General features: G+C 38.1%; 1 protein-coding gene across 3 annotated transcripts in view; it reads left to right on the forward strand.

Moving 5' to 3' along the window:
- Window positions 1–3,358: 3,358 nt before the first annotated feature.
- Window positions 3,359–15,297, forward strand: part of ryr3 (ryanodine receptor 3) — an 89,555-nt gene continuing 77,616 nt past the window's right edge. For all 3 annotated transcript variants that reach the window (XM_056240127.1, XM_056240128.1, XM_056240129.1), the window contains exon 1: window positions 3,359–3,481. In XM_056240127.1, the coding sequence (XP_056096102.1) occupies window positions 3,434–3,481 (48 nt within the window). In that variant the 5' untranslated portion in view covers window positions 3,359–3,433. The remainder of the gene's footprint in view (window positions 3,482–15,297) is intronic.

Here is a 15,297-nt window from a genome sequence, read left to right on the forward strand (position 1 = left end):
ACTGTCACTTTTGATCGATTTAATGTGTTTTTACTGAATAAAAGTATTAATTTCTTTAAAATAAAGATTCACATTTTCCCTGTAGAAATGAATCACAGGCCAGTACTAAATATCATGCATTTCATGAAAAGGTTTTTATCATAAAAAAGTGAGAAACAGAAGAACAGAATCATAAAGTGTTCTCTTTTTGAGGACAGAGAGATAACACACCTATAGTTGAAGAGGTGGGGATGGTTGTTGTAGTGGATGGGGTCCAACTGACACTCTGCTCAATGACTGTTGATACAGATCCATTATAGGTGCTCGTTTCTGTGCTGCCGTATACATAAATTCTGTCGTAGTCCACTGCATCCCCTTCAGGTAGCGGCAGAATACGATATTGCGGCAGGGGCCTGGATGAGGATAGACGGGATAATGGTGTGGATACTGTGTCCAGACTTGTTGATATGGCAGAGACAGCATCTAAAGAAGAGAAAGAAATGTTCTTCATTTCTGATGTTATATTTTTTTGCTTAAATTCTTTGCAGAGCTCCAAAGGGAAACTCTCCATGTTCTGGGTGGGTATGTGACTGTCCTTATGCAAAAACCCACCTGCGGTTGAGGCATGCGTGCTACCGCTCAAACAGTCTAAACTGGAAAAAACTTGGTGAATAATGTTCTCCACTTCGACTATTTTGTCTCTCACTCTGGACGTTGCTTCCTGCTGCTCCATTCCTTCATTCCCACACCGGTACAATTGAATCATATCTGTTGTTTTAGACTTCTCTTGAGGACTATGCTTAGTATTCTTCATCCGATGTAGATTGTGTGTCTCATCTGAGTCAATTTCAAATCCATTTTCATATTCGGAGTGCTCACTGGACAGATCTTCCTCAAAACTCCTTGAATGCTTAGCTATTTCTTTATTTTTCAATTCAGCCGGCGCCCTGGGACATTCATCCTCGCATTGCCCCTTTTCATTTTTCAAAACTTTGAGTGAGAGTGGTTCAGTAGTGCTCACGGGCATCCTCCTCTCCACATTCACCGAGCTCATCATCCACAATTTCTTCTCTTTCCGCCCTCTGGAGGCTTTTCTCAGGCTTTTAGGAGAAATGACGAGCTTGTGCTCCAGGCTGCTGGTGCAACACAGATCCACTCCACTCCCATGGTCACTTTCCAAGTCTGAATTCTTGTTCCCCTGTTGATTACCCATTATAGTCTCGGCTTTGCAATCCGCATGAAGATCCAACAGGCCCTAAAAAAGCAGCTTTTTTCTGACTTCATTTGTCTTATCAAGACCCCTTATGCTCAGTCTCCGACAGTCCCACCTCCTTCCTGCCAGAACTAATCAAAGCTTTGCCCTTAAGAGCTGCCCTTCCCTGCGTTACAGAGACCAGACCGTTAATGACTGGGAGAAACTTACTTATCTTGTTTTGCTCTCTGATTGTTTTGTAAAGCTGCAGAACAGTGCTGCTGCCCTCATTGACAGTCTGCTTCCTTATTATAGTGTTGTTAACCATTATGACGGTCTTTCTAAAAAAGAAAATATCCAAATGAGTTGCAATAAATGCTGTTTAAACGTTCTACTCATTAAAGAAGTCTGCAAAAAATGTATCTTGGTTTCCACAAAAATAATAACTGTTGATAATAATATAACTAATAATAATAACTGTTTCTTGAGCACCAAATCAGCACATTAGAGTGATTTCTGAAGGACCATATGACAATGAAAATTTAAAATTCAGTTTGTCCACCACAAATCCGAGTAAATATTAAATCGGACTCGGAGTAATATTTCACAATATTACTGTATTTTTGATCAAATAAATGCAGCCTTGGTGAGCACAAGAGACTTCTTTCAAAAACATTAAAAGATCTTACCAACCCCAAACCTTTAAACGGTAGTGTATATTCATATATCATTTGATATAATGGCAGTAATAGTGGAGAATTATTTCACACACACATCATGACAAAGACATGATTTTACGCCCAAGGATGGACCATGGGCAAAAAAAAAAAAAAAATCTTCTCAGACATTTCAATTAACTTTACACTGATTTTAGTTCTGACTATGGACTATCTGCATTAATTTAACAGTTGTGTCAACAAAGTAAAAAATTGAAGTTAAGAAGTTGCTATAAAGAGGTTGCAAAATAAAGCAAGTAAAAGTCTTTATAAAATCCACAATCAATGCTTATGTAAAATCCATAGAACTTTAATTCTTACCAGCATCATCCTCTGGCTACTTTACTGTATTCATTCGAACTGTAGTCTGTCCCCATGAGTCTTTCCTGTCCCCTTTGGCTGTGATTGACACATAACTGTCCAATCAACAATGACTTTGGTATTATATTTAAAAATGTTTGGAGGCATGATCTAGCAGGGGAAATGACTGATAGCGTGTCACGACAGCCTGTTGGCACACAAGAGCTGCGCTGTGAATCCAGTGACTGCAGTTCAGAATTGGCCGCCAGATAGCGCTGTTACCCCAGAATTTAATCTAGAGACCAAAGACCCAAGTACCTTTACGACCGTGAATGTGACGCGTGTAAATTACTTGGCATTATGCCCTGTCATAGGCAAGCATTCATATTATCAGCATAAAGTACATTAAAATGCTATGTTATTCACTTGCATATTTCTCATATTCAAGATGCAGTCATTAATGTCTGTATGAATGTCAATTTATTCCATTTTATCTTTTATTTTATTTTAAGAGTTGACTGAATAAACATGTAGCCTATTAGCTAGTAGCCTATTTTATTTTATTTTATTTTATTTAGATTAGGCCTACTACTGTTTCATTGTTTTTTGTTTTACCCGTCACATTTTGTAATGGGGTGTATAACGCTGTATTGTATGTAGCCTTTAATTATATCAATTTCAATAGGTCTAACTTTGAAATTGAAAACAAAAATATGATTATGAATACATGTCATTATTATTTGTTATTTTCATTATTTTATTTTTTGCACCTTATTATCGGTTCCTCTCTTTTCTTTTCTTCTTTTTTTATTTTCCAGCACTTTTTTTTATTAAGGCTTTGACAACATCATAACCTATGTTATGTAAAATAATTATGGCAATTAAGTACCTCTAAAACTGATAATGATTCATTTTCAGCTACCAAAGTGCATTAGAAATACAGCAGAAATAACATTATTTCTTCATGGTCGTATCGTTTAATATTGCAGCATGGAGAGTATGTTTGCATGCTGACTTAACCCCCCATATTTTCCGATTGACTGGAAGATCGCAGGTGATGCAGATGCGCTCGTCCCCGTGGTGGCATTGAGACACTGAGTGACAGCAGCGGCAGTGGGCTTGCCCGCTCTCCCTTATATGGCTGTGGATGGAGCGCTATGCTAATATCGGCAGGACAGGAGAAGCACCGCTCCGCTGCCTGCTGTCAGTGGTGGCTTTCGGAGTCTAGGCAGGCTCTTCTACAGCCATGGCCGAAGGTGGTGAAGGGGAAGATGAGGTCCAGTTCTTACGAACTGTAAGTAAAACACGTTCTTTTTTTTGCAGATGCAATATTTTTTTTATTTTTTTTTCGCAATGTTGATGAGTAAACGATAAAGACAGTGTAATGCTGAGACATCAAAAATGTTGGCTTGTAGGCTACTCCGGGTTTAAAGCAACGGTGTTAGGCTTTTCTCAGTGGTCATATTGATTTATTTTCCGTCCTTACGCATATATGATAGCAAGGTGTCATGTTAGCAGCTATTTAAAGTATTATTCCTTTTTTGGAACTTGAGTCAGGTGCGAGTTTTCTCTCGCGAGTCGCGACGCACCTGTAGTCAACGCGCGTGAATGGGAATTCAATGAGTATCAGGCAGGTGCAAGGACAAATGAATGATGTTTATGCCACTTAAATGTTAGCGAGACTGAGATGTGCATGTCTGTCTAAGAAGATATAAATATGTGTTTTGTTGTGTTGTAATTGTCTAGAACGCTACAGAGGAGTTACTGAGCGCGCGATTACTAAATGAATCCATTTGGCACTTGTGCACTGGTTGTCGAGCTTAATTCTGCAGTATTTTTCATTCCATAAAGAAGTGCTCTGTTTGTGTGTTCTCCCGCATGCGATTACATTTGATACCATCCTCTACCCTTCTTTAGGACTTTTCTATTTCTGTGGTTCAACGCAGATAGGTTACATAGATGCCATGACGCATGGCAGTTACCTGTGTAAACGATATGATAGGATAGGACTCTGTGGTGTGAATTACTTGTCACACTTTGTTAATTAGTTATGAAAATGAAGAGGGGGTTGAGTATAGGTGTCTTGAGGACTGCTTAGTATACTTGAGGTTGTTACATATAGCAGGCTACACTCATAATTTTCTTCTTTATTATCATTTTTCTGCACTAAAACTGTTTGGGCAAAAGAGATTTTAAATCACAAAGATCCGAAACTTGATGGGATAGTCACAAATCCCTACTCAGGCATACAAGTGTCACCGTGTGTCCCATTTTGCGTTCTGTACTTCTACGCCATTTTGCAGTAGGCTATAGCACCAATAGCATTTTCACATTTGATAAGTTTGATTTGAGATGACACTGGCTTTCTAAAACTCATCCACTCTGCTATATAAATTGTCTATAGTGTAAATGAACAGTGAATAGTACATGGTTTGCGATACAATTAATTATATCTTTGTCTGTTTATAATTTTTTACAGCATGTTGAATATTCTGAAAAATTAACTTTTCAATTTCAGCATCTAATATCTTAAACTGTGGACTGCTGATCATTATTAAATTTGGCATATTCATACAAGGTGTCTAGATGAGGCATTGTACCAACCATTGTGATAACCATTCACAAGGCTAAGCTAATTTATATTTTTGCAAATAGCACCAGAACCCTTCTGTCCATAAATCTAAATGTCATATGGTTTTTCCATTTCTGCAAGAAAAAAAATCTTAAAAAAAAAAAACTTTTCTCATTCCTGTTCGTCTGATCGACACAAATAATAAAGCTACCTACAGGCGCTTTTGACATAAGAACTTTGATTCATTTATTAATTTAGCAGATATGGACTGATACTTTTTTTGAGAGAGTTTGGCCCATAATGAATGATTGGCAGGGTATCTTGTGAGAACAATGTCAAAATATCCAAACTTCACAAAACTTGGTAGACATGGACAAAAGGGCATTCTGAGAGTACTTGCCAAATTGCTATATTTTGAAATCAGAACAGTTTCTGATGTGGCTTTGGAAATGTTCCTGAATGGGAGTGCTGCAGGGACACATGAAATAGTAAATTAGGAGTAGCCTATTTAGACAAGTCACAGTTTAGGTAAGGACAATAATGCTTTAAATAATGCATTTATGCATGTATATAGCCTATAAAAAAACTGTTTGGGGCCCCATTTAGAATTTTTAAATAAAGTGTGTAAAATATGTTGCATCGAGTTATGGTTTTGAAGAATTTGTGTTAGCATTGTTGATATTTATCATCTATCATTTGCATATGCAACATCAATCAAATCCAATATATACCAATTTATTGCAGTCTGTTATAGGATCTTGCATTAGGCAGGTGTGTTACATCTCACTTCCCTGTTAAAGCGTTAAAGTGAGAACTCTGGCAGTGAAGGTTACAATCTCACTAAATAGGGGACATTAATGCACTCTAGACGTCTGTGAAAGGCGCCCCAATTCTGTCTTTGCTGTTGGTTGGCTGTGTACACTGCACACAAAATAGCAGTTGCATGGTTTTCACACCCCAGTTGCTGGTCATTTTATGCATCAGGATGAAATCCCTTCTCTTTAGCTTATTTTTGGTAGCGAATAGTTTGCTCAGACAATCAAGGCAATTTACTCTGAATTACATCAATAATTGGCAGCATATAGATTGGTTAAGCTATAATAAATACGTGGAGATTAATTTCTCAGGGGAAAACATTATTACTATACATTAAATAGTAAAAACACAAAGAAACAATCAATCAAAAACAGTTTCAAAGGGCCTCCACAGGTTACCCAAACTCAGATGTTCTCTTAAGAGAAATGGCAAGAAATTCATTGTCCAATGTGCAGTGTTGGCCAAATGAGACTTGACAGTGTTGTTTGGGCACACTTCTATAAATCCAGATGCAGAGTTGGCCAGTACAGTTAGCAGTGGGCTTATTTGGAGTTTATGTTGTTCTGGAAGCCTTCTGCATTCCAGGGTTTAAATTTAGCCTCTTAAAAGTTAATACTTCCACTGCACATACACACACACAGTTCTCAGGCTCCATCTCCATAGGTCATTGCATCAGCTAGTTTAACAAGCCAGGCCACTGATGTTTCAACACTGTTTTTATTTGCACAGTATCGTATTTTAAAGTCAACAACTACGACATGTGCTAAGATATTAAAAAAATACTGCAAAGAGTACCGCAAACCTGGATTAGTATACCATATCATCACCTTACTACATGGCGCACTGGAATACTTGATTCTGTTTGGTCAATCGTGGCATGGAGTGGTCGAATATCTTTGTATAATGATGGCTACACTATAATCTCTCAGCTATAAAGTGTACATTTGACCCTTCTCCATATCAGCATATTACACCACATTCGCTTTCTCTCTGTTTGGCCTAAAACACTGTGTTCGTGGAATCCAGTTTGAAATATTCACTACAAACACAGAGGTTTTCTTTGCAGCGTTCTCTCTGTATTTACGATTCTTTGAAGCCTTTAGCCACTGCCTACAATGTGCTGGATCCTTCACTGAAAACCGAAAGGAACTCTCTCCCGTTAAATGTTTACTCTTTTAATTCTTACGACCAGGAACAATATACAAGTCGACACCATTTTGACTAAAAGTTTGCTAAAAACTATTTCCTACTAATGCATCGTGGTATTTGACTCTGGTAAGCGCATCCATAGCAGACTGGTGGGAGTGGCCTTGGATGTCAACATGCCCAGGGCATTATGGGTATAGAAGTTTTCTTACCTATTTGGCAAAAGGGAGGACAACAGCCTTTTTTCTCTATTTTTTTTTTTGTGAAGTATTTTTTTGCCTTTCTACTGTAGAGCAGCTAAGTTTTATTGAAAAAAAACTTTGACCTTTAAATCAATATGCCATTGCATAATTAAATGTTTTCCATATAAAAAACAGTTACCATTTTTTTTGTTTAACCACAAAGTTAACAGCATTTTTTTTTTACAAGGTAGCACAAATTTCCCCCCATTTCTTTTCTTCAAATAAGTTTTGTTTTAGAAAACACCTCCCAACCTTTAATTTACACTAGTACATTTGCACGACACCAGACTGTTTTGACAGCTCTTAGTGTGTATCTTTGATCAGCAATTGAGGTGGATATTTTAAAGCATTTTGTGCTTATCTGCCCTCACTATTCCACCATCACTGAGATTGTGCTGAGTGTAGATAGCTTGAGTAGACTATGAGTAATAAGTGGCGCCCCGGTAAAAGGTAAACCAAAGAGCTTTGGGGCACAGCTGAAATCCGCAGTATGTGAATTGAATTTTGTGTGTGTGACCCAGTGGTTTTTGTATAAGACTCGTCTGCGGCCTTTGAGCTTCATGTGGCAGCTTCAGCTCATTGAGCTTCCTTCAGATTAATTAAACCCAGACTGATGTCACTGCTATTATTGTGCCCTCTTGGTTTATCCCAAAGGGAACAAGCCATCTGTGCTAAAGGACACAAGTGCTCAAGATTAAAAGTGTTTGTGTGGGTGTTTACTGTACCAACATTTGTAAAGCATGTTTAGTGTATATAATTTATCTGACAGGATTCCATCAGACTGGTGTATAAGTTGAGCTTGTTAACTGTTCTAAAATCCACTTCAGGCAATTAGCTATGCCAGGATTACACTAGAATTCTTGTCACAGCAAAGTCAGCACATGTGTGGCATAGCTTTTGCATGTCTGACACACAGGCCTCATAGCAGCGAGGCGGACCCTGGAGCTGACAGCTTACTCAAGAGCACAACAGCATTGCTTAGAGGAAGAACCCAAACAAGTTCTTGATAGTTATAGTTATGAATGAATATTCTGTCACTATTTATTCACCTTCACATCGTTGCAAACCCTAACGGCTTAAAGTAATGCTTTGATTCAACAAGGATGCATTAAATTGATCAAAAGTGGAGTAAAGACATTTAGAATGATTTCTTTCTGTTCTTCAAAGAATCCTGAACAAAAACAAAATCAAGACTTAGTAAAAGGGCATAATAGGACCCCGTTAAAATAAAGTGCACAAGTCGGATGGACTACTTTTTTGATATTTTGATATCAGCTTTAAAAGTTCCCATTCATATTCCGAAAATCAAATTTTGTGTCTTTGCAATTGTATGGAAAAAGCGTGCAGTACATTATTAAAAAAATAATTTTGGATTAATGTCATAGAGGTTTGGAACAACATGAGGGTGAGTAAATGATAATATTTTTGGGATCTTTCCCAGTCCATTAATTGCTCCTCCAGCCGTAAATGGTGAACTCAGAGTTCAGTCCTTCTTCACTGACCAAACCTCATCTGATGCATCAGTATTTTTTCCACATGCAGAGATATCTCTGTCTACCGGCAGTCTTTCTGCATTCATTTGTTTGTGTAGATGGAGCTCACTCATGCATGCATGCAAGCCACTTTCTATTGCGTGAGGCTATTTTCCCCAGCAGTGCGCATGCTAAGTTAGCTTAAGTTGCTGAGTAATACAATTTGTAATTTGTCTGTAGTGGAAGACAGAGTATTTGCTGTCTGTGACACTGAAGCTCGTCTCCCTGAACCAAACACATTTTTAGCAGTGCACAACATTAAACATCAAAGCATGCCTTCTGCTGTGTCACTCAAGGAAACATCTCTGTAAGGATGCTTGACAGCACTGGTGAAAAGGCTTTTGCATTTTTAATCGACTTTCTATGAATACCCTCTTGTTGTGTTATACCTGTTCTTCTGAACTTCGGATCTTATGGAAGCTGGATCTTCGAGAGTCTAATCACCAATAAAAATGATCTACATCAGTTGTAGGACAAAGAAGAGAGTCACTTACAGTTGTAGTGTGTAAATATATTCTTCTGTGTGTATCCAGCCTCTTTAGTTATGCTGTGTGTGATTACTTTTGTTGAGAATTAAGAGTGAAAAAACCCCAACACATTAACTGCATTAATTGCACGAAACAACTCTATTTTTGATTAATTAATAATTTCTTTGAGCATGTCTCTGCAATGAAATCAGTTTTTTAAAGAGGTCATATAATGCCATTTTTGTACAAGCTAATATGATTCTTTAGGGTCTAAATTAAAAGTTTGTAATATACTTTAATTAAAAATTCTCATTAGTATTGTAAGAAAACACTTATTTTACCTGGTCAAAAACAGCTCTGTTTTCAGCACGCCGTTTCAGTGCATATGACTTTAAATGATAATGAGCTTTGCTCACCCCGCCTCTCTGTTCTATGCGTACACCATTTGTAACTCAATAACACAATAACCATAACGCGTTGTTCAGTATAAACGTGGGATTATGAATTATATTGAGAACGTCATACATAGAAAACATGCCGTAATGTACCCTGAGTGTAAACCTTAGACGCATTCATTGTGAAGCGTGCAGCTAGCGATTTGCAAAGATTAATATATTAATATAACGTTAAAGTTTAATAAAACGTTACACTCACTTCCGTTCTTCTGGAGATTCAGCAGGAACACGAATAGCTGGTACCGATCCTTTTTTCATGAGCAGCTTCTCAGCAAATCTAGCTTTATACTGATCCTCGTTTATAAAGCAGTCTGGTGTGAAATGATTCGCGCAAACATGAGAGCATTGACGTTGCTTGTGGGGAATATTCCCTTCGAAAACAAACTCAGCCACTGCGTCTTCAGCGGTTTGGATTTAGGAACATTAAAATGACTGCTGTGTTCGTTATTACACCCAAGAACAAAAAACCACAATCGCTTAGACGCCATTCTGCTCGTAGACAGTGCTCCAGCATATCAACAATGACCGCGCCGGTCCGCGCCGCGCAGACTATGATTGACAGCTGGCTCACGAGCGAGGGCGGGTCTGTGTTGAAACGCGGCTGTCAATCAACAATCGCGGGAGGGGCGTCCGACCGTGTGACGTCACAGGCTCGAACGGCTCGATTTGAGGCAGGGGAAAACATATAAGGAGATTAAAACAAAACCACTGGATGGATTTTTATCATTATATGATGGTTGTGTACAGACACTGCCAACACACATTTCAGTACAATCAACTTGTAAAAGTGCATGTACCATTATATGACCCCTTTAAAGTGTGAAAAGACTTTCAATTAGAATCATTCTTCCATAGTTAGACATGGATTTAATACAGCACAAAGCAAATCTTGAGCAGTGCTACTGTATCAGCGTTTTCAGTATCGGATAGCCAGGAGGTCTGTGGAAAATTTCTGAATTGAGAATAAAAAAAACTCACGACAAGTAATATGATATCATTAGAGTGCATATGACAGTCCATTTTTGGGGTTCTCAGAGTATATTTCCCTTTTTTTTTTGATCATCGAACTACTGCCTTTCACTGAATTTAAATGGAAAAATAAAATTGATATTGAATAATATTGATAAAAATAAATGTTGTGTTCTGGGGTGCGTTTTCCAAAAGCATCGTTAGCCAACTATGGTTGCAAATTTCGTCGTTATCAGCATAGTTCAACGAGTTGTTGTTTCCCGAAACCATAGTTCCAACAAACATTCGCAAACAGCATCGCAAAGTTGTGTGGTTGGAACGACATCTCTCGACCTGAAGCCTACTGTCTTGTTTGCATGACATGTGGACTTAATGGGGTCTTCGGATGCCCATTTTCCAAAAGTTGGTATCATTCTTTAAGGTCTTCATGTAAAGTTTGTAACATACTTTTGTTAAAATTCCTCAATGGTTGTGTAAAACAACACCCTTTTTACCTCCTCAAAAACAGCTCTCAACCCGTTTCGGTGTCATGTCTCTTTAAATGATAATGAGCAACTCACCCCACCCCTCCCTTGGAAATGTCACTGCTAAGACACATTTATATGCAAACAGCATATTAAAGTGGATTTTGCATCCGATGACCCCTTTAATAAATCCTTATCTTGAGCAAAATAAGCAAGCTGACATTCAGTGCAATCTATATCTTTTATTTCTAATATATACAAATGTTATTCAAGTCTTTTAGTTTGCCAAAAGATTTAAAGCACCGTTTTTGAAGAGTGCACATGTCCGTACGTGCTCTAGTTTGTAAGAATAAGGAGCCTGTTTGAATCTGGAAAAGAAGCAAAATAACTGAGAAAAATGAGAATTAGTCCTCCATGTCCGTAATTTATAGCAACAAATCTGGCATTAATTTGAACTCAAACGGATCAATTAAAAGAAGTTATTACTCCACACTCCACCGTGACATCATTAACCAACGTAGTTGAACGACAAATTTGCGACAATAAGGTTTCTGGAAACAGTTGAGACAAGCGAGTTGATTTATGCAGCGTACTATGGTAGTTAAGCAGTTAGTTATGTTATTGTATGGGAAACGGACCCCTGATTGGTAGATTTATGTTTGTTGGTAGTGTAGCACTTTAGTAGTAATTTGACAATTTATCATGAATAAAAAAAAACTTTTTTTTTTAAACACACAATGGGCTCTATGTGCACGGCGGTATTTCCGGTGAAGGTCTAAGGATGCTGGATTACTTCCGCCGATCGTAGAGTCCAATGCTATACCGAGAATTTATATTGGTTTTTATACTCTATTGCTATACTAAAGAAACGTTAGTCACAAAAACAGACAAAACAGACACTCCTCATTTTGTTTATGCTTCTGTGTTTATTATATTAAATAAACATAACTATATATAAAATTACATCTAAACGTATTAAAGTTTCGTTTCAAAGACCAGAGGACAGTAAATTTTGAAGACTCTGCCATAATACCGTTTTCCTCGGTTTTCCTCCGCTTTAAATCTCCCCAACCGGAAACGCAAGAGCATCCGTGCATCAAACGCGGAAGTTATGCGTGCATATAGCCCATTGGCTATTGCCATCTCCTGAAGGTGTGTCTGTGAACAACAGTAGCTGGCAATGAATTTCAGTTAAAGCTGCAGTTTTTCCTCTTTGTCGCCATCTCTGTTCGGAATCTGCAATTGCAGTTATTCGTGGAATTATCAACTTTACGTGTGTTGTGCCTCGACACAGCACAGCATGGATGAATCCAATGTTTGAGGAGAGTGTGCGGCTGTCAGTCACCGCGCCGGTGTCGATACTGGCATTCGGAATCACAGATTATTATTTTTGAAAGTATGACCAACATAAGAATTTTTTACCGGAAAATGTCATCTGAACAAGTAAGTAACATCCACTTTTGTTCTGGTTCTGACATTGCAGTAAATCGCGCTGATTAAATCTAACAATCGCTTATCATCATATCACGCAAAACCGTGCAAATTATACTTTGTCCTCAAATTGTTAATGTTCAACATCAGCATTGCGTGACTACATTTAATGCCCTTCCCATATTTACCCTTGTTTTCGCATGGGTCCGGTTGCAGTCTCTTTTTTTCTGTAGCCACTCCGAAGTCCGAACGAAGTCTTTTGCATTTTACAACGGGAGAATATTCAGTTGTCACTGATGATTGTCGTTTGAACCTTTCTGGATCCGCCATCAAATTAATAAGTTTAATTATATCAAGTGCTGTGAGAAAAGGCTATAAATCTCCAACTCCAACATCCTCACACGCAACATAGCCTACTAGTCGAGACTCCTTCTTTATGTGTACAGATGTGACGTAATGACGCAAAGACATGCTCGAATCTCCCGCGGAAATCCACCAGTACCACTGGAATTAAAGCTTACCGTTTTGAATCGATCTGAGGCAAGCAGATAGTTTTGAACACTGGCTGGTTATGTGTTTGCTCAATTTATTTTGGATAATTTTTAACCCCAAAAAGCTACGGACTGCAGCTTTAACGAATAATACTTCAGCTGATTAAACCAATCTCAAATTGTTATGCTGACAATATATTAAAATGTATTCAATTAGAAGACTTTGAAGAAAAATGCATTTTTACTTAGAGTTTGAACCCCATTGTACATACAATGATTTATGATGTGTTCGAGACACAGAAACCTCATCTCAAGTGGTGCTCACTACAGATCCGAATGATGATCCGACAAATCCCCCTCTCTGGACCTAATGGGTGGAGCTTGACCTAGTCCAGCTCCACCTCTGTGGACCTAATGGGTGGAGTTATGTTTAGCGACCCATTATACCCAGCGAGGGGGGAGCTAGATGTCAAGCTCCACCCATTGGCTCTGCACTGAACAGCCTTTCCATCTTTCAGATAACTGAACAATTCTACAGTGTTCAAGACTTTGCATGTGCGTACATTTCAAAATAGCATTGTGGGAGGGGCGACGCTGTGTATTCACCTTTTCTCAAGTTCATGTCAGTCGCAGGGCCGGGTGAGTTGTGAGCATTTATTTGGCACCAGAGCACATCAGGACCTCTCAAGTTACAGCCCCTGAAGTCTTCAGGCCACTCACCCACACCTGTTCATGTCCTTAAAGACACACGCTGAATATGGTGGAGGAAGGGGGATGGATGGATCTGTATATCTCTGCTGCACCTGTGTTTAAACTCACAAGCATGAATAGGTTTGGTCAGTAAGGTGCAGATTGGCTTGGCAAATGGTCCAGGAAGTCAGGCGTATGGAATATGAATGCATAACAGAGAGTTTGGAGAGTTCTGGTACTTACCCTTGTGATTTGGAGCAGACGCACCCCACCCCCCAGCATCCTTAAACACGCAACACCCCTATAGATAGACTGTGACTCTGCCCCTTAGCTGTTTTGCAGATGGCTTTGCGGCTTTCCCCTGGATCACTTTGCTGCAGATTCACCAGATTCCTTGGCAGGGGATCTAGGTGGGACTTAAGAAAGGGAAGATCTCCTCTTTTAGATAAAGACCACTCGACTGCATTAGGCAGATAACGCTGTATTGTAAATACACACTTGCATACATCTGTATAGGTACATACACCATCTGTCTTATACTAATGCTGTTAATCAGAATGAGCTTTTATTGCCAAAAGTCAAAAATAAAATATGTATAAAATAAAGTAAATAGAATATATATAGAAATACCCAAAGCACAGATAAACGTAACATATACATCTTCAATAGATGTGCAAAGGGAAAAGTAGTGCACAGAATTTGTGATAATATGCATGCATGTACAGTTTAAAAAATATGACTGGATATTGCATATTGCGTATGAGATGTGTTGCACGTTACTATTGCACATGATATTATGCAGAGTGGTAAAGGAATAGAAAATTGTCTTAACCTTCATGTTCTTACAATCCTGAATGACATTATTTCCTCTGTGGAACACAAAAGAATATGTTTTGAAGAATGTTTCAACTGGTTTTCTCTAGACAATGAAAGTTAGTGGGATCCAAAACAACATTGGACCTCATTGACGTTTATTGTATAAAATAATTGTATTTTTTTTTAAGCATAACAACAACAAAAGGGCATATCAGTTGGACTCAAACAGGAATCAATACACTACTGTTCAAAAGACTGGGGTTGGTATGATTTTTACAAATGTTTTTGAAAGATGTCAAGTCAGCAGCCTTGATTGATCTATAGAGTATTGTATTATTTAAAGACAAGACTGGTCATTTAATTTGTCAGTAGAAAAGCAAGCAGTGAAAATATACTTTTCAGGTTACAATAAGGAGCAAAATTGGATTAGAACGATTTGGAAATTGCTGGCAATTTGTTTGTCAATCCTGTAGGCTTCAGTTCAGATCCAGTACACACATTTCAGCTCCATTTAGAAAGTGTACTCAGTCCAAACAAATTTGCTTTGAATATCAATGTGCCCCATACCTCAGACACCAAATCTGCTCTTTGGCCTACTCTCCATTACAGTAAAATCACAAAATAATATGTACCCCCAGGTATGATATGTTTCAGCTGATAGCAATCATTGTAAAATGCTGATTTGGTGCTCAAGAAACATTTCTTATTATTACCAATGTTGAAAACAGTTGTGCTGCTTAATATTTTTGTGGAAACTGCGATACATACTTTTTTTGAAGATTCTTTGATAAATATTTTTATTTATTTTATTTTTTAAACAGAAGAGACATTTTTTAGTGTTACAAAATGTTTTTGTCACATTTGATAAATCGAATGCATCCTTTCTGAATAAAATAATTAACTTCTTTTTTTTTTAAATGGGGTATGGTGGGTAATGTTATATTAGGCTTATTTGTTTACATCAAATGTTGGTTTGGCATCTGGATTATAGGCGCTCCCACTGCTTTACTGTCAGAGTT

Source organism: Rhinichthys klamathensis, unplaced genomic scaffold (genome assembly GCF_029890125.1).
Source record: "Rhinichthys klamathensis goyatoka isolate OS25496 unplaced genomic scaffold, OSU_Roscu_1.1 h1tg000579l_1, whole genome shotgun sequence".
Lineage (NCBI taxonomy): Eukaryota > Metazoa > Chordata > Actinopteri > Cypriniformes > Leuciscidae > Rhinichthys > Rhinichthys klamathensis.